The sequence below is a fragment of the Bombina bombina genome, chromosome 8 (genome assembly GCF_027579735.1).
Source record: "Bombina bombina isolate aBomBom1 chromosome 8, aBomBom1.pri, whole genome shotgun sequence".
NCBI lineage: Eukaryota > Metazoa > Chordata > Amphibia > Anura > Bombinatoridae > Bombina > Bombina bombina.
Window position 1 is genome coordinate 267675668 of NC_069506.1, and position 27413 is coordinate 267703080.

Below are 27413 nucleotides of genomic sequence, written 5' to 3' on the forward strand. Positions count from 1 at the left end.
TTTAAATTAAAATTTTTAAGTTTAATGGAAGATATTATGTTGGATACAGTGCTATTTCAACAATATACTCAGGGTCTTAGAGTGACACAACTTTTTTCAGTCATTTACTGTTCCCGCATACATAATGGACAATTTGATGTAAGGCCCACGGTCACTATATGCAACAGAGAGGGTTTTCACATATTTTTATTTCATTCTAAATAAAAAGAAAAGTTCAAATAATGTTGTTTCACCTTTTTCATCTCTTTTAACAATTTATTATGTACTTTCCTAATACCTTGTGTTTTATATTATGCAGCATTGTAAAAGATGGTGTGACTAGGTAACATTTGTCTCTGTACATATTTTTTTGAATCTCAATAAAAAAACACAAATAAAAAATAACATTTGAAAGTTACAGGACAGAGTTGAACTGCCATGCCTGGACCATTGTGTTGCATTAGCCCACTGGGCCAAAAGTCACATTGATTACTGTAAATGCCAGGTTTTTGACCAGCAAAACAGATTAATTATACTCTAGTATTTGATTACAAGTGTGGGAGCTGCTGACCTAGAGATTGAACCAACATCCGTGCAGAACTCAGTATATTGTCTGTGTAGCTGATTACAGAGATTCTCTTTTAGATAAAGGTATATCTGTTAACCTGTAAGCAGTTAATTTTAATTTAAAAGTTGTTAGCAACATAAAACAAAATGTTGTTGTTAATCTAAATTATATAATTTTCCATGGTTTTATAAACAAAAGTAAACATTAAATAAATTATTGTTGCATCTCATTATGGGTCACACAAATACATATCTGGGAAAGAGTTTGTGGTGAGCAGTGTGTTAGCATTTCTAAACTATAAACATAAAAAAGTAATTTCCTGTGCTGAGCGCAGAGAGATACACAAGTTTCTCTGCAGAAAGACACAATGCAAAAAAACTAGCTATGTGAAGACACCAGCCAATCAAATTTAACTTTGCTTGCTGACACCAGCCAGTTAAACAAAGTTTCCAGTTCTACACTCTAGTTCCAGCCAAAGTACCCAGTTTTGCACAGACTCCAGCCAGTTGTGATTAGTATATAACTCTTCACAAAGACACAAAGCAGGCTGGTTTAGAAACCAACTCTGCACGGAGACATCAACCAGATTCATTCTGCACGAAGATGACTGCCAGTAGAAACAGCAAGAAGAGTTACAGCCGTTCTATTTGGTTACTGATTCTGTCATTGACCTTCACAATCTCCTCTGCCAACAGTATGTGATTTTTTATTTTTAAAATAATATCAGGAAATGTTAAACATGACTGCTAAATGACAAAACAATAAGTGACATATGACACGAGTTGAGAGTGAATAGAGAATAAGACAATGGAGGAAAGGGTACGCAGATGTTCATTCTATCTAGCAGGGGCACAGGAACAAGGGATACTACCAGACAAAGTACACAAACTATATATTGGATTAGAGGGTAACAGAAGACGTAGAAGAGACAGGAGAGACTGGATGAACGGTAAAGGTACAGGAGCACGAGGCATGATGTGACAGGACACAGGTAGATTGAAGTGCACAGAGACATGGAATAATGTATTAGAGGGGTCATATGTAGAGTGGATGGGGTACAGACATAAGGGAACAAAGGGACGTTGGAGGACATACAAAACAATGGAATGCTGGGTGAGATAGGATTTAAGAGGATACGAGTGTGCACAGGTATTTAGACAACAGGGTTTAAAGAGGCATAGACAAGACTAAATAAAAGAGGATACTGAAATAGGGCAATGAACATGGAGGGACATATAAAACACTGAATAAAAGAGGACAATGGCTGTCACTAAATGAGAGCAGGCATAGATGCAAACAAAATGAGTGGGCTATACACAAGCATTAAGGGTGGCACCAGAATCTAGATTATCAGCAATATTTCCCACTCTCTCATACACCCCCATTTATATATACACAAGCATATTACCTCTAGTGGATATGGGACTGAGAAGGAATAGAGAGAACAGAAGTGTATGGAACACTGGAAAAGACAGGTTACACACTGTTAAGAAAGAACATAAACTAGGCACAAGGAGAGATAGGAATATAATTGTGGCTAGAGGCATATGTACTGTATGTATAAATGTGTATCTTGACCACTGCTGCCCAAACCATGGCCTGTGGGGGGCATCCTGTTGGTTTTTTTGTGTTGCACCATTATAATAACATAAAAATAATTTGTATTTATCCCAAAAGTTTGTAATATATGTTGTTCAAACCATGAACATGTGCTTACAATCAAATTTTATTTTGAAAAGTTATCATTAGCATAAATTAAAGTATATGGCCCTCCATATCAAATTTTTTGGGGTGCCCATGATCTAGACTAGTGATGGACAGCTTTTCAAGACACAAGGGCCCTACTCCAGGTCAATAATTTAGAACCTTTGAAGGCCGCATATAATTTTATGACTATGAAACACACAAATATAAATATATTTCCTAAAAATATCCAGTGGCAAAGTGGCCATTTTTAGATAATCTTGCAGGGTACCCTCCTTCTGCTGTTCTTCCCTCTAGATGATTATTCCTGGGGCCACAAAAATAATGGCACACATTCATAGTTCTGTTTTTTTTCTCTGGAATCTAAGACTAGTGCAAGGGCCACATGGCCAATAAGCCGCTTCTTGGCCATCTCTGAGCTACACTAATTCCAAAGTGATAGGAGAGGAGGAACATAATGGATGGAAAGTAAATATAACATGACACAACACCTAAGCATAGCAGCATAAACCACGAGTGTGACTCTGGATATAGTAAGAATGGAAAGATGTGAAACTGAATGCGGACATCAGACAATAACCATTAGACAAGACTAACACTGTATTATGTGAACTGAATGCCACTGTTTATTTTGGCTATACAAATTGTGCAAAAGTTTGTATTGTGCAAATGTAGAATGTCAGAGCCCAAAATATTATACATTTTATCCACTGTGTGGACCATGTCAAATCTCTTTTAGTTTTCATTGTTCTTCTTGTCATATTCTTATCTAAGAGTAAAGCATATCACTGCCATTAGTTCAATTTACCTCTAAATAGGACTGACCTTTTAACACAAGATTGCAAGGGGCACTAAATGTTTGTTTTTTTGCACGCCAACACCACTGGAAGTAAACTTTTAACGCAGGCAGGATAGCGCATATTAAAAGTTAAAAGTAAAATGTTTGCGTGCAAGCTAAATCCGATGAGCACTAACTTCAGGACTTTGTAGATTGCGACTGCGTTATCTTCTTCTCCCCATAGACTACAATGGGGCGCACTTGTAAAAATACAAAACTGACAGACACTTATTGCATGTGTGCTAACCCCACATCATGTTAAACCAACTGTGCTAAAGACAAAGGTAGTAATGAGTTTATCACACACATATATATATATATATATATATATATATATAAAATTCTTTTTTGTAAAATATATATCTATTCATATATATATATATATACTGTGTATATATATATATATATATATATATATATATATATATATATATATAGTAGGCGATAAGCCTGCCCAGAGGGCAGTCTATTTAAAAAAAAACAAAAAAACCCCCAAGCTAATGTTACAAAAAAAATAATGTAAAATTACGGGAAAAAATAAACAAAGCTATCCAAAATAACATTTTTAAACCTAAACTAATACCCCTATAAAAATAAAAAAATCCCCCCAAAAATAAAAGCACCCCCTAATCTAATACTAAACTACCAAGAACCCCCTAACAGTAAAACCATGTCTGAAGTCTAAAAAAACCTAATCTACCCATTGCCCCTAAAAGGACATTTGTATGGACATTGCCCTTAAAAGGGCATTAGCTCTTTTACAGCCCTAAAATCCCTAATCTAAAAAAAAAGCCACCCCAAAAATATAAAAAAAAAGCTTAAGACTAAGTCCCAAATAGGTACTCACCATTCCTGAAATCCAGAGGTGAAGGTCTTCTTCCAGACGGCTCCATCATCTTCTATCTTTATCTGGAGTGAAGGCGGCGTGGAGCGGAGGTGCCAAGCGTTCCTCCCTGATGCGCGGATCTGAAGGGGTGGTCCTCAGCAGCGGGTATCCTTAGCAGCGTGGAGGTTCCTCTTCATCCGTTCTCCGACGTACACTAAAATTTGAATGAAAGGTACCTGAAATTTTTAAATCAGCCAATAGGATTAGAGCTACTGAAATTCTATTGGCTGTTCAAATCAGCCAATAAGATTTTAGTAGCTCTCATCCTATTGGCTGAAATTTTGAAATCAGCCAATAGGATGAGAGCTACTAAAATCTTATTGGCTGATTTGAACAAATTGATTGTGGTACCTAGCATTCAATCTTCAGTGTGCGACAGACGATCTCATGAAGAGGAGCCTCTACACCAATGAGGACCGCCACTGCGGATCCGTGTATCGGGGAAGCCAGCTCCGCACCTCCGTTCCATGTCACCTTTGCTCTGGATGAAGATAGAAGATGATGGAGCCACCTGGGAGAAGACCTTCTCCGCCGGACTTCAGGAATGGTGAGTACCTATTTGGGGATTAGATTTAGGCTTGTTTTTTTTATATTTTTATTTTTTTATTTTTAAGATTAGGGATTTAATGGGCTTGCAAAAAAGAGCTGAACACCCTTTTAAGGGCAGTAAAAGAGCTGAATGCCCTTTTAAGGGCAATGTCCATACAAATGCCCCTTTAGGGGCAATGGGTAGTTTAGGTTTGTTTAGTGTTAGTTTTTTTTTAATGTTTTTTTTTTTTTTACTGTTAGGGGGTATTTTTTAAATGTAAAAGAGCTGTTTTATTTAGGGCAATGCCCTACAAAAGGCAATTTTAAGGGCTATTGGTAGTTTAGTTTAGATTAGGGAGTGTTTTTATTTTGGGGGCTTTTTTATTTTCATAGGGATTAGGTTTAATTTTTTTAATTTTTAATAATTTTGTTGATTTTTTTCTGTAATTTTAGAGTTTTTTATTTTTTGTAATTTTAGATACATTTTTTGTACTTTAATGTTAGGTTTTAATTTTAAATTAATGTTAGTTTTTTTTATTTTAATTGTAACTTAGTATTGGGGTTAATTTAGGGGGTGTTAGGTTAGGGGGTTTAGTAACTAAATTACACCTAGATTACAAGTATTATGCTATAGAGGGTGCGAAATGAACGCAACAAAAGTTGCGTTATTTCACCCTACATAGCGCTGCCATTACGAGTTTCTAAAAAGCCGCCTTGTGCGTGCAATATGGGGGCGATGAGTGCCATACCGCACAAAATCCAAGGGCTGCTTTGACATGCTCGTGCACACTTTCCCCATAGACATCAATGGGGAGAAGGTGTTGTTTTTTTTTCTAACACCTGAAGTGAGGAATGGCGTTCGCCGTAACGTAACTCCATTGATGTCTATGGGGAAAAAAAGTTATGTTTAAACCTAACACCCTGACATAAACCCTACGTCTAAACACCCCTAATCTACTGCCCCTGACACCTAAATAAAGGTATTAACCCCTAATCTGCCGCTCCCGACATCGCCGCCACTAATAAAAGTTATTAACCCCTATTCCGCTGCTCCCCAACATCGCTGCCACTATAATAAAGTTATTAACCCCTATTCCCCCTCACCCCAACAATGCCAACACTATAATAAAGCTATTAACCCCTATTCCGCTGCTCCCCGACACCGCTGCCACTAAATAAAGTTATTAATCCCTAAACCTCTGGCCTCCCACATCACCGCCACTAAATAAAGCTATTAACCCCTAAACCGCCAGCCCCCCACATCGTAAGAAAACTAAATTAAACTATTAACCCCTAAACCTAACACCCCCTAACTTTAAATTAAAATTACAATATCCCTATCATAAAAAAAATAAAAACTTATGTGTGAAATTAAAAAAACCTAAGTTTAAACTAACAATTAACCTAACATAACTATTATACTAAAATTAAAATAACTACCAATTAAAAAAACTAAATTACACATAAAAAAACACTACTAAAAAAAATTAAATCTAAAATTTAAAAAAATAAAAAATACTAAATTACAAAAAATACCAAACACTAAAATACAAAAGATAACAAATAAAATTATCCAAAATAAAAATAATTACACCTAATCTAATAGCCCTATAACAATAAAAAGCCCCCGAAAATAAAAAAAAACCTAGCCTACAATAAACTACCAATAGCCATTAAAAGGGCCTTTTGTAGGAGAAATCAGCTCTTTAACCTGAAAAAAAATACAAAGACCCCCCCAACAGTTTAACCAACCCCCCAAAATAAAAAACCTAACTCTAACAAAAACCTAAGCTACCCATTGCCCTGAAAAGGGCATTTGTATGGGCATTGCCCTTAAAAAGGCATTTAGCTCTTTTGCATTACCCTTAAAACGACATTTAGCTCTTTTAAAAAAGCCCAAACCCTAATCTAAAAAAACCCACCCAAAAAAGTTAAAAAAAAATAACACTAACCTCTGACGATCCACTTACAGAAGTCCGGACATCCAGGCGACGAGAAGTCTTCATCCAGGTGGTGAGGTCTTCATCCATCTAGGCAGCTTCTTCTATCTTCATCCCGGCGGCGTCTTCTATCTTCATCCCAGCGGCACGGAGCGGGTCCATCCTTCAAGAAATCCGGCGTGGAGCGTCTTCTTCATATGGTCACCGTCGTACACTGAATCTGCAATGCAAGGGAGCCTTTTCAAAATGGCTTCCCTTGCATTCCTATTAGCTGATTTGATTTTTGAAATTCAAATCAGCCAATAGGATGAGAGCTACTGAAATCCGATTGGCTGTTCAAATCAGCCACTAGGATGAGAGCTACTGAAATTCTATTGGCTGACCGCATCTTGAAGGATGGACCCGCTCCGTGTCGCCGGGATGAAGATAGAAGATGTCGCCAGGATGAAGATAGAAGATGCCGCCTGGATGAAGATAGAAGACACCGCTTGGATGGATGAAGACCTCACCGCCTGGATGAAGACTTCTCGCTGCATGGATGTCCAGACTTCAGAAGCTGTAAGTGGATCGTCGGGGGTTAGTGTTACAGGGTTTTTTTACCTCTTTTGGGTGTTTTTTTTTAGATTAGAGTTGGGGCTTAAGGGCAATGCAAAAGAGCTAAATGCCCTTTTAAGGGCAATGCCCATACAAATTCCCTTTTCAGGGCAATGGGTATCTTAGGTTTTTGTTAGAGTTAGGTTTTTTTTATTTTAGGGGGTTGGTTGGGTGGTGGGTTTTACTGTTGGGGGGTCTTTGTATTTTTTTTTCAGGTAAAAGAGCTGATTTCTTTAGGGCAATGCCCTACAAAAGGCCCTTTTAAGGGCTATTGGTAGTTTATTGTAGGCTAGGGTTTTTAATTATTTTGAGGGAGGGCTTTTTTATTTTATAGGGCTATTAGATTAGGTGTAATTGTTTTTATTTTGGATAATTTTGTTTGTTATTTTTGTTATTTAGTATTTATTATTTTTTATATTTTGTAATTTTAGATTTAATTTCTTTTAGTAGTGTTAGTTTTTTTAATGTTTAGTTTAGTTTATTTAATTGGTAGTTTTTTTAATTTTAGTATAATAGTTGTTAGATTAAGTGTTAGTTTAAACTTAGGTTTTTTAATTTCACAGGTAAGTTTTTATTTATTTTAAGATAGAGATATTGTAATTTTAATTTAAAGTTAGGGGGTTGTTAGGTTTAGGGGTTAATAGTTTAATTTAGTTTTTTTGCGATGTGGGGGGCTGGCGGTTTAGGTGTTAATAGGTTTATTTAGTGGTGGCGATGTCGAGTAGCAGCGGAATAGGGGTTAATAACTTTTATTAGTGGCGGCAGTGTCGGGAGTGGCAAATTTGGGGTTAATAAGTTTTAAATTAATAGGTAGTTTATGGGTGTTAGTGTACTTTGTAACATTTTAGTTATGAGTTTTGTGTAACAGTTTTGTTGTGCAAAACTCATAACTACTGGTCTCAGATAGCGGAACGGATCATGTCGGTATAGGCTGTAATGCAAGCATTTTAGACGGACCGCAAAACCTGTAATACCGGTGTAATACCTAAATTGAATGGAACCCTAATTAATGTAATTGCTAACACCTGTATTTTTCCTACTATTTCGTGTCAAAATGACTGCTGCGAAAAAGGTCTATTACACCAGGTTTTTGCAAGACATGCTTGAGTATTAAACAAACATGTGGTATGAGTTTAATTAATTGGAAGCTTGCTAATAAGACCAATTTTCAATCACATCATTTCATTCACAATACCAAAGATCACAGAACAGCAAGGCCACTCTCAAAGGGAAATCAGCAAACAAACTGGATACTAAAGATGTGGTATTCAAGCTGTCATAAAGAAATTTGAAAAATCAGGAGAGGTCAATGACAAGAAAAGGACTGGAAGGTCAAGAAAACTTTCAAAATCAGATGAGAAGTTTCTCAGAGTTTCTTCTTTGATAGACCAGAAGAAGTCCAGCAAGGACCTGGTTCAGCATCTGGCAGCTTCATCTGAATGCCAAGTTGACCCTTCTACAGTCCGAAGAAGCTTGATAAGGAATGGTCTTTGTGGAAGGGTAGCAGCCAAGAAACCACTTTTTCAGAAGGGGAACAGGGTGAAAAGGCTATAATATGCTAAATCTCACAAAGATTGGAATAAAGATCAGAGGAAAAGAGTATTATTATGGAGTGACTAATCCAAGTTGGAAATTTTTGGGTCCAATCGTCAACAATATTGTGAGAAGAGGAGTTGGAGAGAGATGGAAGAATGAGTGCTTGCTACCTTCAGTGAAACATGGTGGAGGCTCTGTCCTGGTTTTGGGCTGCATTTCTGCCAGTGGTGTTGGCAATATTAGGAAGAACAGAAGAGGCAGCACACTTGGTCTCTCAAACAAAACGTAACTTTATTCCAACGTTGAAGTCATAAACAAACACACCAACACAGAGGAATGAGAGGGGGCGTGTCCTTACACGTTTCGTGTCGTGCGGCACTTAGTCATAGGATGACAGGTAAGTACAAACAAGGTAAGCATATACCCCATAGACATCAATCACAACAGAACAATTAATGATGGGAGGAACAAGGAGTATAAGGGAACAGTTAAAAAATGCACAAAAGGATTGATGAGAAAATATTCACAGGAAAATCATGCATTGCTCAACTGCCCTCACGTTACAAAAGACTAAACATTACAAATTGAGGGGAAACATTGTTACTCTAAACATGATTAAATGTTACAATAAGTTTGATATATTGCATAATACGTGAAAATCACCATATCCTATATTTAGTTCTTCAATATAATATTAAAACTTTCTCTATTCTGAGGAATACATAGTTTTTGTCTGTGAATGTGTTGAGTTCCTACTATCCCATAATTTTTTATGTTTCACAGTATATATTACCTACAGACTTGTGGTACGGCAATGGGGGCAAAGTTTGCCCCCTCATTTGCTAATTTATTTATGGGATGGTGGGAACTCAACTTCCTTTACAATGATGTCAGCATTATATATGAGTTACATAGACAATCCTATTTTCATATATAAGGGTGACTGTTTTTAATAATTTTTTGAAGTTCATTAATGACAATGACTTAAATTTACGCTTAACAGGAATGGTCAATAAACGTGAGGTCCAATATTTGGATCTCAAGTTATCAGGGTCCGCACAAACAAACACTATTATTACAGATACCTTTCGCAAACCAACTGCGGGTAACACAATTTTACACGCTAAGTCTTGCCATCCTAGATATTTAATTAAGGCAATACCGAAGATCCAATTTTTAAGGTTAAGAAGGAATGCTTCTTCTGACTTCTTATTCAATAAACAGGCAGATTCACTTACAGAAAGGTTGCTTCTTAGGGGTTATGCACCGGACTCACTGGAAAAAGCATTAAAAGAAGTCAGAGACAAACCTTTGGATAGCATTAAAAGAAAAGCTATTAAAAAGTCGGATGTTTTTTCTAGTGAGTCCATTGCTTTTTCCGCAGAATACTCATCCCAGTATAGAGAGATTTGCAATATCATTAAGCGCAATCTAACATTTTTGAAAGGTGATGATATACTTTCTAACTCATTTGAACTTTGAACACATAAAATTTGTGTCTAGAAAAGCACCTACTTTGGGAAGCAAACTTGCTCCCAGTATGGTTACCAGCAATGGCAACAAAAGCAGGGTTACTTGGCTCAACAAAAAGGGCACTTTCCAGAGTTTAGTATCCAATTGTGGCACTTGTGAGGTTATTTCAAAAGGTAATACCTTTAGCAGTCTGTCCACAGGAAGTGTTTACAAAATAGATCATTATGCCAATTATGCCTCTACTTTTGTGGTTTATCTTTTGGAGTGCAACCTTTGCAAAGTCCAATACGTAGGTCAGACCTCACGTTGTTTGAGATCTAGAATAGGTGAGCATAAGAGAGATGTAAAAAACTATCGGCTAGATTCCGAGTTTTTGTCGGTAACGGTGTGCGGTGCTAACGAGCCTTTTTTTCTCACCGCTCACTTTAGACAGCGCTGGTATTACGAGTTTTCTGCAAGCCGGCGTTAGCCTCAGAAAAGTGAGCGTTGAGCAAAATTTAGCTTCACATCTCACCTCAATACCAGCGCTGCTTACGGTAGTGGTAAGATGGCTAAACGTGCTTGTGCACGATTTCCCCATAGGAAACAATGGGGCTGAGACGGCTGAAAAAAAACAAACTAACACCTGCAAAAAGCAGCGTTCAGCTCTTAACGCAGCCCCATTGTTTCCTATGGGAAAATAAAAAATATCTCTACACCTAACACCCTAACATGAACCCCGAGTCTAAACACCCCTAATCTTACACTTATTAACCCCTAATCTGCCGCCCCCTACATCGTCACCACCTGCATTATATTATTAACCCCTAATCTGCCGCTCCGGACACCGCCGCCACCTACATTATACCTATGAACTCCTAATCTGCTGCCCCTAACATCGCCGACACCTACATTATAGTTATTAACCCCTAATCTGCCGACCCCAACGTCGCCACCACTATAATAAAGATATTAACCCCTAAACCTAAGTCTAACCCTAACCCCCCCTAATTTAAATATAATTTAAAATAATCTAAATAAAATTACTATTATTAACTACTTTATTCCTTTTTAAAACTAAATACTTACCTATAAAATAAACCCTAATCTATCTACAATATAACTAATAGTTATATTGTAGCTATCTCAGGGTGTATTTTTATTTTACAGGCAACTTTGTATTTATTTTAACTAGGTACAATAGTTATTAGTTATTAACTATTTAATGGCTACCTAGCTAAAATAAATACAAGTTTACCTGTAAAATAAATCCTAACCTAAGTTACAATACACCTAACACTACACTATAATTAAATTAATTACCTAAATTAACTACAATTAAATACAAGTAAATTAAATAAACTAAAGTACGAAAAACAACAAACACTAAATTACAGAAAATAAAAAAATAATTATAATTTTTGTAAACTAATTACACCTAATCTAATCCCCCTAATAAAATAAAAAAGCCCCCAAAATAATAAAATTCCCTACCCTATACTAAATTACAAATAGCCCTTAAAAGGGCCTTTTGCGGGGCATTGCCCCAAAGTAATCAGCTCTTTTACCTGTAAAAAAAAATACAATACCCCCCAACAATAAAACCCACCACCCACACACCCAACCCTACTCTAAAACCCACCCAATCCCCCCTTAAAAAAACCTAACACTAACCCACACTAACCCCCCTGAAGATTACCTTACCTTGAGCCATCTTCACCCAGCCAGGCACAAGTGGTCCTCCAGAGGGGCAGAAGTCTTCATCCAGGCGGCATCTTCTATCTTCTTCCATCCAGAGTGGAGCGGGTCCATCTTGAAGACATCTGACGTGGAGCATCCTCTTCCATCCGACGGCGACTGAAGAATGAAGGTTCCTTTAAGTGACGTCATCCAAGATGGTGTCCCTTGAATTCCAATTGGCTGATAGAATCCTATCAGCCAATCGGAATTAAGGTAGGAAAAATCCTATTGGCTGATGCAATCAGCCAATCGGATTGAAGTTCAATCCGATTGGCTGATCCAATCAGCCAATAGGATTGACCTTGCATTCTATTAGCTGATTAGAACAGATGGAAGAGGATGCTCCGCGTCGGATGTCTTCAAGATGGACCCACTCCGCTCCAGATGGAAGAAGATAGAAAATGCCGCCTGGATGAAGACTTCTGCCCCTCTGGATGTCCTCTTCTGGCCGGATAGGATGAAGACTTCTGCCCCTCTGGAGGACCACTTGTGCCCGGCTGGTTGAAGACGGCTCAAGGTAGGGTGATCTTCAGGGGGTTAGTGTTAGGTTTTTTTAAGGGGGGATTGGGTGGGTTTTAGAGTAGGGTTGGGTGTGTGGGTGGTGGGTTTTAATGTTGGGGGGGTATTGTATTTTTTTTTACACGTAATATACTATTTGTAATTTAGTATAGGGTAGGGAACTTTATTATTTTGGGGGGCTTTTTATTTTATTAGGGGGATTAGATTAGGTATAATTAGTTTAAAAAAAATTTAATTATTTTTTTATTTTCTGTTATTTAGTTTTTGTTGTTTTTCGTACTTTAGTACTTTTGTATTTAATTGTAGTTAGTTTAGGTAATTAATTTAATTATAGTGTAGTGTTAGGTGTAATTGTAACTTAGGTTAGGGTTTATTTTACAGGTAAATATTTGTATTTATTTTAGCTAGGTAGTTATTAAATAGTTAATAACTATTTAATAACTATTGTACCTAGTTAAAATAAATACAAAGTTGCCTGTAAAATAAAAGTAAACCCTAAGATGGCTACAATGTAATTATTAGTTATATTGTAGCTATCTTATGGTTTATTTTATAGGTAAGTATTTAGTTTTAAATAGGATTAATTTATTTAATTGTAGTAATTTTATTTCGTTTTATTTAAATTATATTTAAATTATAGGGGGGTTAGGGTTAGACTTAGGTTTAGGGGTTAATAAATTTAGTATAGTGGCGGCAAAGTTGGGGCGGCAGATTAGGGGTTAATAAATGTAGGTAGGTGGCGGCGATGTTAGGGACGGCAGATTAGGGGTTAATAAAATGTAACTAGTATTTGCGAGGTGGGAGTGTGGTGGTTTAGGAGTTAATACATTTATTAAAGTGGCGGCGATGACCAGTCGGCAGATTAGGGGTTAAATAATTTTATTATAGTATTTGCGATGTGGGGGGGCCTCGGTTTAGGGGTAAATAAGTAGTTTATGGGTGTTAGTGTACTTTTTAGCACTTTAGTTAAGAGCTTTATGTTACGGCGTTAGCCCATAAAACTCTTAACTACTGACTGCGGTATCAGTCTTGACAGGAGAGGGTGTACCGCTCACTTTTTCCAGCAATCATAATACCGGCGTTAGGAAAATCCCATAGAAAAGATAGGATATGCAATTGACGTAAGGAGATTTGCGGTATGCTAAAATCGCGGAAAAAAAGTGAGCGGTATACCTGTACCTGCAAGACTCGTAATACCAGCGGGCGTTAAAAAGCAGCGTTGGGACCCCTCAACGCTGCTTTTTAAGGCTAACGCAAGACTCGTAATCTAGGTGTATGTGAAGGATTCAAGAATAGCGAGGCACTTCAATGGGTTTCACTTCACACATGTTCTCAACATGAATGTCAAGGTGATTGATGTTGGGAAATTGCCACCCAGAGCTGGTAACAAGTATAAGATTCTTATGAAAAATAACTTTTTTGGATCCTTGCACTCAACACCAGAGAACCACATGGTTTAAATAAGGAATGGGATATAAGTTTCTTTATTGAGTGAAGCATTATTGATATATGTTTTTTGATGTACTCTTTATGACACTAGGTTATTCTGTTATTGTATTGGGTCCATACTAGTGAGGGTATTAGACATTAGTGAAATATCTCAGATTCTGGTGCTTAATCTATGTGGTTTGATGACAATATTTATGTGTGAATTTTTCTCACATCCTTTTTCTGGGCTCCAGTTTATTGTTGAGAGTAGAGATTTGATGTAGCTTTGAATGTTGTACCGCATATTCTTAATGTACAATCTATGAGGTGCTTTGTCCTATGACTATTTGTTATCAAGAAAGTTTGGTTACTTATATGTTTAATTTCAGAGGTCACCTGTCTAGTGCACACTTTTTGGTTGTACATATCTTATTATACCTCTCTAGTTATATGTCCCTCAACACAATATGTTCATATATACATATATACATCATGCACTTTGTCAGTTTCTTTTCTTTTTATGACACTATCGAATTTATGTTGGTTTTTTAGTTTTTCTATTTGAACCTTTAGCAAGGTAAATCTTACAAAGTGTAAACATAAATTTTACCAAGTATACACTTCAATATGATGATATGTCTTATATGGAGCTTTGTTCCATATGGTATTATGTTTTCTATATTCTTGTATCTTATTTTAAAGTGCCCTGTTGAACTTCATTTGAGAACTCTGTGGCAGTTTGTTAAACAATAGCGAAAGTTTTAATATCATATTGAACAACTAAATATAGGATATAGCGATTTTCACGTATTATGCAATATATCAAACTTATTGTAACATTTAATCATGTTTAGAGTAACAATGTTTCCCCTCAATTTGTAATGTTTAGTCTTTTGTAACTTGAGGGCAGTTGAGCAATGCATGTTTTTCCTGTGAATATTTTCTCATCAATCCTTTTGTGCATTTTTTAACTGTTCCCTTATACTCCTTGTTCCTCCCATCATTAATTGTTCTGTTGTGATTGGTGGATATGGGGTATATACTTACCTTGTTTGTGCTTACCTGTCATCCTATGACTAAGTGCCGCACAGCACGAAATGCGTAAGGACACGCCCCCTCTCTTTCCTCCGTGTTGGTGTGTTTGTTTACGACTTTAACATTGGAATAAAGTTCCGTTTTGTTTGAGAGACCAAGTGTGCTGCCTCTTCTGTTCTTCCTTGTATCTACCGGATTGACTCGTCCTTTCAGGAGCATTTGCTTACTCCGTATTGCCTCTCTTACGGACTTCATAAATGATCCTAGAGGTTTCCTTGGAGCTGTGCTGCTTTCTTCCTTGCTGTGTTGGCAATATTGTCTGAATTTATGGGATCATGAATACTGAAAAGTACAGACAAGTTTTATTTCATCATGCCATTCCTCCTGGAAAGCACCTGATTGGGAATGATTTTATTTTTCAGCATGATAAGAATCCCAATCACATTGCTAATATAGTGAAATTATATTTGGAGAGAAAAACAGCTGATAAGACACTGACTGTTATGGGCTGGCCTCCACAGAGTCTAGACATGAATATTATAGAGGCCCTATGGGATCACCTGGACAAATAAATAAATAAAAGACAATCTAAATCTTAAGAACTCTGGGAAAAATGTTTTGTATAATATAGCAGAAGATTACTTTAGAAAACTTAAGGACAGTCTCCTCAAAAAGATTTCAAGTGTGCTTAGTGCCAATGGAGGTCACACTAAATACTGACTTTTGTCTGAAGAAGCCATTTTGTTCTAAAAATTGTTTTTTTTATATATTTTGTGTACATATTTCCTGTATTTTCTGTTTGTATCTTAAAGGACCAGTCAACACAGTAGATTTGCATAATCAATGCAAGATAACAAGACAATGCAATAGCACTTAGTCTGAACTTCAAATGAGTAGTAGATTTTTTTCTGACTATTTTAAAAGTTATGTCTTTTTCCACTCCCCCTGTACCATGTGACAGTCATTAGCCAATCACAAATGCATACACGTACCATGTGACAGCCATCAGCCATTCACAAATGCATACACATGTCAGTATATGGCCGGGTTATAATACAATATATTTTAATAATTATTCTTTAAAATAAACCCCCAATAAAAATGCATATGCCAAACAATAAAATTTATTTAAATTCCTAAATTCTTTATATTAGTTAAAATTTATAGACACATTGAAATATATTTGTAGAAAACCAGATATGAATCAAAACTATACATATTTAAACTGTTATAATATGCTATGCAAAGATCCTAAAAATTACCTTATTTATTAACCTTATTCGCAATTGAATTTCATTTAAATACCACAATGAGATACCAAGATATGAGCCACTAACATTCAGACTAATCCAACTAAGTTATTTAACCCACAAATGGTTTTTATACAACTCTAATTAAAATACCAGAAGTTATATATATTCTAAATGTAAACAGCCAGTTTATATGCTAATTTCTCTGAGCTGAAATGAACTCTTTAGCATCAATGAGGCAAATTCAAAAATGTATCTGTATATATATATATATATATATATATGGCAAATAACTTAATACACACCAGAGAGATTTACTTACAATAATAGGCCTGGCTAAGCAATATGTAACACAAAGGATATTTATCTAGCAAACAAATTAATTACTTAGTATACAAGAGTGACTAATTAAGACTACACAGGACTGTGAATATGAGTCTAAAATACAAATATGCTCTTTAAATCTATCAGTTGTAATTTAACTGCAGCAACAATGAATATATTTGTTTTATATATTACCTATATTTAGCAACCTCTTATACTTTACCAGGTAACAAATGAATATTCCAGCTTCCAGAATTTCTCAATAAGTCCAATTCACCTAAGAAAACAAAAGAAATATTTTGCAATGTGGATAAGAAAAGGTAGCCCAATTTCGCTTATAGTGACCGTGTTCCAGGCAGCAATTATCAGTCACAAGTTAGCAGAAAAGAAAACCCAGACTATCTCCATGCATGGGGTTAAATCATGTGATATAACCCCACCCCTTTTTATTCTGTTCGATCATTGGTGAATTGGATATGCCCTTAACGAAAGCTTGTCTCTCCATTGGTTCACTGGTAATGCATGGTTACTAGGGAAACGCATCTTTGTTAACAGTCAAATCTTTTGGCTGTAATGCTCGCATCACAACACCGGGGGCAACCTGTCAAAAACAGTTTCATTTTCAATACTGCTAACAGAAAATACAGATTCTTGTATATTTTTAATATGTACACTATAATTTGATATTAATAAACGCCTAGATCACGAGTTTTGTCGGTAAGGCTGTGCGGTGCAAACGCTCCTTTTTTTCTTACCGCTCCCTTAAGACAACGCTGGTATTACGAGTTTTCTGCAAGCCGGCGTTAGCCGCAGAAAAGTGAGCGTTGAGCAAAATTTAGCTCCACATCTCAACTCGGTAGCGGTAAGTTGGCTAAACGTTCTCGTGCACGAGTTCCCCATAGGAAACAATGGGGCTGAGCTGGGTGAAAAAAAAACTAACACCTGCAAAAAAGCAGCGTTCAGCTCCTAACGCAGCCCCATTGTTTCCTATGGGGAAATGAAATTTATGTCTGCACCTAACACCCTAACATGAACCCCGAGTCTAAACACCCCTAACCTTACACTTATTAACCCCTAATCTGCCAATAGAATTGACCTCGTATTCTTTTGGCTGATCCAATCAGCCAATCGGATTGAACTTCAATCCGATTGGCTGATTAAATCAACCAATCGGATTTTTCCTACCTTAATTCTGATTGGCTAATAGAATCCTATCAGCCAATTGGAATTCGAGGGACGCCATCTTGGATGACGTCATTTAAAGGAACCTTCATTCTTTGTTAGGACTTCGATTGAAGAGGATGCTCCGCATCGGCTGGATGGAAGATGGACCCGCTCCGCTCCGGAAGGATGAAGATAGAAGATGCAGCCTGGATGAAGCCTTCTGCCATCTGGATGACCTCTTCTGCCCCGATCGGATGAAGACTTCTGCCGTATGGAGGACCACTTGTGCCTGGCTGGGTGAAGACGGCTCAAAGTAGGGTGATCTTCAGGGGGTTAGTGTTAGGTTTTTTTAAGGGGGGATTGGGGGGATTTTAGAGTAGGGGTATGTGGGTGGTGGGTTGTAATGTTGGGGGGGGTATTGTATTTGTTTTTTTACAGGTAAAAGAGCTGATTACTTTGGGGCAATGCCCTGCAAAAGGCCCTTTTAAGGGCTATTTGTAATTTAGTATAGGTTAGGGAATTTTATTATTTTGGGGGGCTTTTTATTTTATTAGGGGGATTAGATTAGGTGTAATTAGTTTCAAATTCTTGTAATTCTGTTTTTTATTTTCTGTAATTTAGTATTTGTTTTTTTTTTTCATAATTTAGTTTATTTAATTTAATTGTAATTAGTTTAATTTAATTTAGTTAATTTATTTATTTATAGAGTAGTGTTAGGTGTAATTGTAACTTAGGTTAGGATTTATTTTACACTTAATTTTGTATTTATTTTAGCTAGGTAGTTATTAAATAGTTAATAACTATTTAATAACTATTGTACCTAGTTAAAATAAATACAAAGTTGCCTGTAAAATAAAGATGAATCCTAAAATAGCTATAATGTAACTATTAGTTATATTGTAGCTATATTAGGGTTTATTTTATCAGTAAGTATTTAGTTTTAAATAGGAATAATTTATTTAATTGTAGTAAATTTATTTTGTTTAATTTAAATTTTATTTAAGTTAGGGGGGATTAGACTTAGGGTTAGACTTAGGTTTAGGGGTTAATAAATTTATTATAGTAGCGGCAACGCCGCTCCCTAACATCGCCGACACCTATTTACATTTATTAATGTAAATAGGTGTCCGCGATGTTAGGGACAGCAGATTAGGGGTCAATAAAATTTAACAAGTTTTTGTGAGGCGGGAGTGCGGCGGTTTAGGGGTTAATACATTTATTAAAGTGGCGACGATGTCTGGTCGGCAGATTAGGGGTTAATAATTGTAGGTAGGTGTCGGCGACGTTGGGGCGGAAGATTAAGGGTTAATAAATATAATGTAGGTGTCGGCGATGTTAGGGGCAGCAGATTAGGGGTTCATAGGTATAATGTAGGTGGCGGCGATGTCCGGTCGGTAGTTAAGAGCTTTATGTTCCGGCGTTAGCCCATAATACTCTTAACTACTGACTTTTATATGCGGTAGGAGTCTTGACAGGAGAGGCTGTACCGCTTACTTCTTCCAAGACTCAAAATACCAGCGTTAGGCAAATCCCATTAAAAAGATAGGATACGCAGTTAACGTAAGGGAATTTGCGGTAGCCTCGAGTCACGGAAGAAAAGTGAGCGGTACACCTGTACCTGCCAGACTCGTAATACCAGCGGTAAAAAGCAGCTTTGGGACCTCTCAACGCTGCTTTTTAAGGCTAACGCCAAACTCGTGATCTAGTCGTATGTGTTTAATATACATAGGTCCATATAGTGCTATTTTCTCTGATCATTTCAATACCAGACATAAGTATATTTTCAGTAATCATATTAATAAGCAATTTATACTGTTAATTATTTTTCTTCACAGAATCATAGCATTCCATATCCTTGTATTGTATTGTATCTTAACATGAATACAGTATATTTCATATTTCTAATAAATTTTGAATGCATGAATCTTGTTTATGACCCATATTCATAGGACATCTTGTTATTATATGTCTGAAAAATAAAGAGAGACAGAGGCTATTATTCTGACACAGTTAAACATTCTAGACTGACTAAAATAGCCACCTATCAAGTTTAGCAAATACCCATCTAATATTAGACAATTAGACAATCTCCCAGATTTATCTGTTCATATTTAATATTATACAAGTTGTACTTTCAATGAATTTCAAAGTAACAATACAACATATATTTTCTGTTTAGCTAGCAATACAGATGTGTATCTGTGGTTCACGGGCAATTAACAGGTCTGTGCTAATTACCATTTCCCTGGGATTTTGAGAATTTCCCCACTGCTGATTACAGACTTAGCATCCCCCTCACCACAGGTAGCATCCTGATATAGGTACCATGTCTATCTTTGTTTGAAAAGATCTAATCTCATTAAGTGGTGAGGTAAAGAATGTTTTGAAGTTTGTACTTTTAGCTAGGAAGCACATGTTCTCTTTTGAAGTTTTTGGGACATCTTGTCTGCATTGAGCTTTGAGATGTGTATTCAAATTGCATGGGTTTTAAGTCAAGTCCTGACATCAGAATTGTAATCTTATAGTAATATCTGATAAAAATATGGCTTCATATATAAACAAATTATTTTGTCTTATTATATATATATATATATATATATATATATATATATATATATATATATATATATAAATATATATATCATTCACCTGTACCCTGACATAATTCCCCCTTCCAATCCAAATAGATGTAGGACACATGTATTTGAATTGGCTTAAAGTCAGTGGTACTTGGTGAGTGTATTGACAGTATCCATCATAGACAGTCTTCTATGAGGAGAGTCCATTATTTTTGAGCCCTTATTCTCATTAGCTAGGCATCTTTAAACTACAATATTTCTTTAGTGCATTTGGGGATATGACTTCTCATTCTCCCTCTATGACTTGTAGTTGGGACCTAGGATGGCACACTCGCAACTGATTAATATGGAGCCATTTATCCATAAAAGTATCATTTTTGGGTATCAGTAATGAGAAAAGGACCCTCAATGATGGAAGAAATTTCTTCTCCTGAACCTGATCTCTTCCAAAGTTATAAAGATAAACTTTATCATTTATTTCATATTCCTTTTTGGACGTTTTGAGATCATAATAGGTTTTAGTGGTAGTTGCGGCCCTCTCTAAGTTCCTTTGAGCAAATGCAAAGGCATATTACAGGTGCTTTCTTAGGTTCTCCACATATTGATGTGTATTGGCGGCACTTATCAAGTTCTGGTCTGATGTACGGTAAAGTAGATGCTGAGGTAGAACCATTCTTCTACCAGTCATCAGTTCAAAAGGTGACATCTTAGTAGCACTACTTGGAGTTGATCTTAATGCCATTAGTACTAGAGGTAATTTTACATCCCAGTTTTTACCTGTTTCACTCACAAACTTCTTGAGGATTTTCACAATGGACTGGTTGTAACGCTCTACACCACCACTTGAGGCAGCTCTATATGCAATATGGAGCTTTCTTTTGACCCCTAGTATTTTCCACATTTTAGTCATCACTTCGCTAGTGAAGTGGGTTCCCCGATCGGATTTGATTCTTTGGGGCAAACCAAATCTGGAAAACATGTGGCTGATGAGCAATGCTGTGCATGTTTCAGCACTATTGTTAGGTGAACTGATGTACTCTACCCATTTAGTGAACAGGCATGTCACTGTTAACATGTATTTGTTACCTCTTGATGACCTAGTTACTGGACCAATAAAATCAATTTGTATATCTGACCATGGCATTACCATCCCCCTTTTCTGCAATGGTGCCCTATGCGTTGGCGTAGTGGGTTGGAATTGTGGACAGATTAAACAACCTTGACAGTAGGTTTGAACATCTTTCAACATGTGTGGCCAAAAGGCGTAATCACGCAATATTTCATACGTTACTTTGGCACCACGATGGCCAGATGTGGGAGCATCATGGGCATGTTGAAGCATTAGACCTCTGAACTTGGTAGGTACCACCTATTGCTGGATGCCAGTTTTTGAGGTTCTAATTAACAAACCATCCTGTAACTTGAATTGTGATCTGGACTTCATTAAGATTCTAAGATCTTCCTTGCCAATACAATAATCTTTTGAGATGGGGTTGCTTTCAGGATCTTCTATGTGTTTATAGAAGATACCTACAATAGGGTTTCTTTTTGACTAGTGATCAGATCTTCACTAGGAGAATCCTGACTCCATTGTACCAGGTTAGGCTCACTCTGTTGTTTAGCCTGGTTTCTGGTAATGGCTTCTACCTGAATTGCACCCATTAAGTGGTCGATATTAAGGAGTTCTCCAGTTATGGCTCTTTGTTTGGCTAATGAATCTGCAAGATCATTGCCTTCCTTATCAGGACCTAAAACCCTGGAATGACCCTTGGTCTTTTTCCAGTGTATGGTTAAATCATTGGACACCACCAGATTATCAATCTCGCAGAACAACTTGCCATGCTTGACTGGTTTGTTGTTACTTTTCTGCATGCCATTTCTTTTCCAAGTTGGCAGGTATTCAACAAAACTGTCACAAACGTAATTTGAGTCAGTAATGATCACAAATTCATGAATATCATGTTCAATAGCCATCTCAATGGTTTTTAGAACAGCAGTTAGTTCTGCAACTTGACTGGATCTTGGTCCAATGTTGAAACCTACAGAAATATTTGGGAATCCATTTGCCCAAGTTATACCAATGCCAGCGACTAATCTGCGCTCATTTTCAATAGTGGCATGGTAAGAGCAGCCATCAACATATACCCAAGATAGTGTTTGACACTGGTCCTCATTATACATTTTATATGGGGAAAGCAATTGTTCCTCCAGGAAGTCATCTTCTAATAACTCTTCCCCATGATCCTTAACAGTACAGTCATGGATATCAGCAAGTCCCTGTGTGACTGGGTTCTTTTTATTCTGCTTGTAGTGAATTTCTAAAGGCCAGCCTTGTGAGGAAAGAGTCCAAGCTGTTATGCGGCTATTAGACAAATTCCCATCTCTTATTCTCTCACTTTGCAGATATAGCAAAGGCTGGTGGGCCGTTTCTACAATAATTTTCTCGCCCTGTATAAAGCTGCGGAAATTTTGTAGAGCCCATACAGTAGATAAGAGGGCTTTTTCGCAATCGCTAAATTTTATTTCTACTGGAGATAGAGTTTTGCTTGCATAAGCAATGACTTTACTTAAATTATCATGCTTTTGGTATAAAACAGCACTCATGCTTATATCTGTGTAACCTGTCTCTAAAAAGAAAGGTTTACCACCTTCAGGGTACGCTAAGCAAGGTGCTTGAGTGAGTTTCCTCTTCAGCTCCTTGATGGCTGCCTCTTGAGTCTCACTCCAGTGCCATTTCACATCCTTCTTTAGAAGAAGTAGTAGTGGTTTAGCTAATTCTGCATAATTATCAATGAATTTGTGAGAATAATTTAATTCCTTTAAGTTAGTTGGGTTTTTAGAATTTATTACAGCTTCCAGCTTTTTCTTATGGGGATTTAACCCTTCAGAAGAAACTTCATGTCCTAAGAAGTTTACACGAGTACGGCACCATTGAGCTTTTTGTAGGGATAATTTGACACCTGCCCTTTTAAGTTGGCTGAGGTCGTGTTTAAGTTCTGCGATGTGTTTTTCAAAGTCTGTGCTTTTGATTAAAACATCATCAACGTAAGATAAGGTCCCCCTTTCCAGTGCATCAGGCATAGCCTTATGCATGAATACAGCAAATTCATGTCCAGAATTTATGTATCCAAATGGAAGCCTCTGGAATGCATACTGGACCTTTTGGAATGAGAATGCCAGCTTATACTGGTCCTCCTCATGTACCTTTATGGTCCAATATCCCTGTGCACAATCAATGGCAGTGAATATTTTGGATCACTGCATCGGTGCTAGGCACTGGTCAATATATGGCACAGGCCAGCCAGACATGTACAATCGTTTGTTTAGCTGTCTTAAGTCAGCACACAAACGCCATTGTCCATTGGGTTTAAGAATACCTAGAATAGGATTATTATAAGAGCTATGCACCTGTCTGATGATACCCCTTTCTTCTAGGTTCCTTATGATTTTTGCAAGAGCATCATAGGAGGCTAAGGGAAGTCTGTATTGTTTAACAAAGACAGGTGGTGCATTGGGATCTATTTGGATTCTTGCAATGTGCAAGTCTGTAGTCCTGCAGTCAAAAGAATCCCTTGTAAAAATATCCTTGTACTCAATCAGGAGTTATCGCAGCTGTCGGCGTTCATCATCACTGGAACAGCCATTAGCTAAAATTATTTGCTCTTCCACTATTTGCTGAAATCCTGGAAAAATTTCAGGTTGTCCTATTTTATAGGCTTCTTCCAATCTAGAGGTGAGGTCCCCTTTATTATAATTTACATTCCCCCCATGACTCTGGGTATTGGGGTATTCTTGCTGTTTGATCAGCTGATCAAACACCAGGGAGGCTTTTTCAATTTTACAGATGCCTTCCTCTGAGCTGAAGGGATAAATAGACTGAATTGTAAATAGTCCCTCTGGCATAGATGCAAAGGATTGTTCTATTAACTGTTCTTCAGTTAAGTATCCTTCAGGTATTAGCCCAATTATATTATTTTGGAATCCAAAAGTGTAATAACTAGATTCCAGCGCATATCCCACGGTAGTTCCCTTGGATAAGGTGATATCCTGTGGGGTCATGTTATGCACAATAACATGTATTGGAATATTTCCAATATTTACCATGGGAGTATGTGTCATTGTTATACCCAGATTTTGTATTCTATGGGAGAGGTAAATTAGTGTTTCAGAAGTTTTTAATTTCTGACCTCTTTTTACCTGTAAGGGTAAGAGGAATTTATAAACCCCAGCAGGGATTATAACATTGTTAGACATCTTCATATTCACAGCATATGGCAATTGCTGGTTTGAATTCAGGGCTGTGTTTTCATCCTGAAATACTTCAGGGCCCCCCTTAACCTGCTCAAGAGGCAAGAGTTAATCAAATCTATTTGTATGGCATATATATGTAAGAGATCATTGCCAATGTATATTTGATTATGGGGAGTATTTAAAACTAAAAACAGGTGCTTTGCTGATTTATTACCTATAGATATAGATAATAAGCACTTTGCTGTGATGTTATAGCTTTCAGATCTGTCATCCAGGCTGTGGACACAGTGGTCTTGGGGAAAAAGATATTTAATCACTTTAGGTTCAGCTATCTGCGCTAAAAAGCCTTCGCTTATATAGCTAGCTTCCTATTTTAAGTTTAATTTAACATACTTGGTTTTCCCAAGGTCATGCACTTGTATAGGGATAAATAGATCCTCTTTAACTCTCTCAATTCCTGAGAGGTATTGAGCGTGGCCTCCTCCCTTAGGGGATTTAGGGTCCCCCTTGTGGAGAGATATGGTTAATATGTCGCCGTCTAAGGAAATATTTGCTATCTTTCCAGGCGAAATTTTAAAAGTGTTACCATCAGAACCTCTTAAAGGAGTCTGATCATCTATTTGTAGGATAGTGATTTCAGGTATAGAGTCATCCCTGAAATTAATCTCCACAGCATCTGGTTTCTCTTCCACCATGTGACAGTTATGCCGGGTGCGAGATATACCGGATTTTTCATTATTAATAGGTCTTTTTACTTGTGACTAAATTACATTATTTATGCAATCAATTATGGTGCTTAATCGCTTCAGGAGATCACTACCAATAATTAAATGATCAGTTGGCAGATCCACTATAATGACAGGGTGTATTATGACCCTGTTCCCTAGTTTAATTTTTAACCATGCCGTACCATAGACTTTTAGAGAGTCATCCCCAACACCTATTAGTGAACCATCAAATTCTTTTATTTTAGGTTTGTGGGGTGTTAGCTCATTTAGCTCTGTGTAGTACCTGTGGGATAAAATAGTTGCCTGAGACTCAGTATCAATTAATCCCATGATAGGTTTGGAAACTGAATCCTGGAGCTCAGCTAATATATAATATCTCCCTGCAGTTTCTACCATTTCACACATAACATTGGCATGATTACACAATTGTGGACTTCGCCATGTGTTACCTGAATCCGTTGTGTTACCTGATGCAGAAGAAACTTCATTCTTACCGGTCCCCTCTATAATAGGGTCAACTTGGTTCTTGTGTACTGCATCTGTGGAAATAAGGTTAAGAGAATGCTGTAAAGGAAGAGATTGGTTAGAGTTTCCCGGCTGAGGTTGCTCGTCATCACAGCTAAATCATCCGTTTCCGGTCTGTAGGGAGAGAATATGATTATTACCATTATTGACTTTTATTATTTCATTTGGTATATCTCTCCCCTCTCTTTCAGGTAATACTGCAGTATTTATGACTGTGCATGTGGCCCACTGCTGGCCACTGGCTGTACCCCTAAAAAAGATTGTTAGGTTGCTGAGCCATAAAAGCTTGACTCATATTAGTAAATAGTGTACATAATTGACTAACTTGAGTGCTGAGTTGGCCCACTTGAATGGACAAGCTATCTTTACCCATGGACCGATTTTTTGATGTCCCAGAGTATTGATTCCTGGGTCCTTGGGATCCCTCAGAATCATAGCTATTTCTCCTATTTTGACGTGGTTGTCTTTGGTGTTCAACTTGTTCAGCATTAGTATTTTGGGGAGCACTATTTACTTGGGGTGTCTGGTTACCCTGAGAGTATTTTCGCCACTTTTGGTGTTTATTTTTATGGGGATACCAATTATTTTGTGGGCGTTCATCTCTTTGGGAATAATTATTTACCTGGGTATGCCCCCCATTTTGGGTATGGCCACTCTGCGCCTCAGCCCGTGTTGGGGGAGGGGCAGAGTTAAAACCTTGAGGGGATGGACAGTTTTCTCGGGCCACCTCCACATAGGTTTTCTTTTTAGACTCCAGATTGAGGGGGCTAGGTGACACCTTAGTTTCTGCCAAAATTTTGGAACTGGGTTTTGATTACCTTTTAACCCCCTGTTCACCAGACTGCTGAATAGAGTTTAACTTTGTACTCTCTTTGATCAGCCAGTCCAATGAGCAGTGCTCATCAAAATCTCTAGGTAAATTAAGATTGATGCAATGCTTCGAAAAATAAATTCACAAATGCTGAGCATTCAAATATGGGATTATCTTCAGTCATACTGTATGCACTTCTCAGCACAGAAAGGAATTCTATAGGGCTTTGATTTGCACTACATTTTAAACAGTATACAGCTATTTTTGCTGCATTTTCAGTGCGATATTGCCTGAATTCTTTTCTGCACTGTCGTTTTATCTCATTCCAGGAATGAATATTCATATCCTTTAGTGAAGCAAATAATTTGTGATATTGACTTTCAAATGCCCAGGGCAAAAAGTCAATTTTTGACTGCTCACTTGTGACATTCATTATGGATAAAGCATTTTCAAAGGCCTCTAAGTGGTCAATTATAGAATTGGTTCCCTTGTTTGAGAACTTAGGTACTGCATCCTTTAAGAGAGTAATTATTTTAGGGGTGTCATATACCTTATTAGATGTATCTCGGCCTTTCCTAGAAGCCTTATTTCTGGGGTTGGAGCATCTCTTATCTGCCCTATACTCACTATGGGGAGACCCCCTACGCACATTAGTACTATGTGGGCTATTTGGGTAGCTAGCTCCTCCCTCTGACTCACTATAATCACTATCCTCCCCCTTTGAAGTGTAGCAGTTCTCTGAATTTAAAACATGAAGTGATTGTCTATTTGGGAAATTTATTTCTGACTCAATAGGGGTCGTTTGTTTAAATTCTTCCCTAAATTTCTGCATTTCAGTCCTGATGTAATCTTTAAGAGATTCAGAATTATCTGCATTATCCTCATTGCTAATAGAGGGTTTTTTATTATGATGATACAACCTTTTTAAACCACTTAATTATCTCTGGCTTTGTGCGAGTTCTTTATTTAATTTTTGTATGTTTGCTAGTAAATTTAGGTTATGCTTATCTAAGGCGACTATGTCTTGGGCAAAC

The 27413-nt window shown here is 37.1% G+C and overlaps 1 protein-coding gene across 1 annotated transcript in view; it reads left to right on the forward strand.

The window, feature by feature from the left end:
• Nucleotides 1-1033: 1033 nt before the first annotated feature.
• The window catches only part of LOC128638187 (T-cell surface glycoprotein CD3 gamma chain), a 73593-nt gene continuing 47213 nt past the window's right edge, over nt 1034-27413 (forward strand). Inside the window, exon 1 of the mRNA XM_053690050.1 lies at nt 1034-1241. Coding sequence (XP_053546025.1) covers nt 1151-1241 — 91 coding nt within the window. The 5' untranslated portion in view covers nt 1034-1150. The remainder of the gene's footprint in view (nt 1242-27413) is intronic.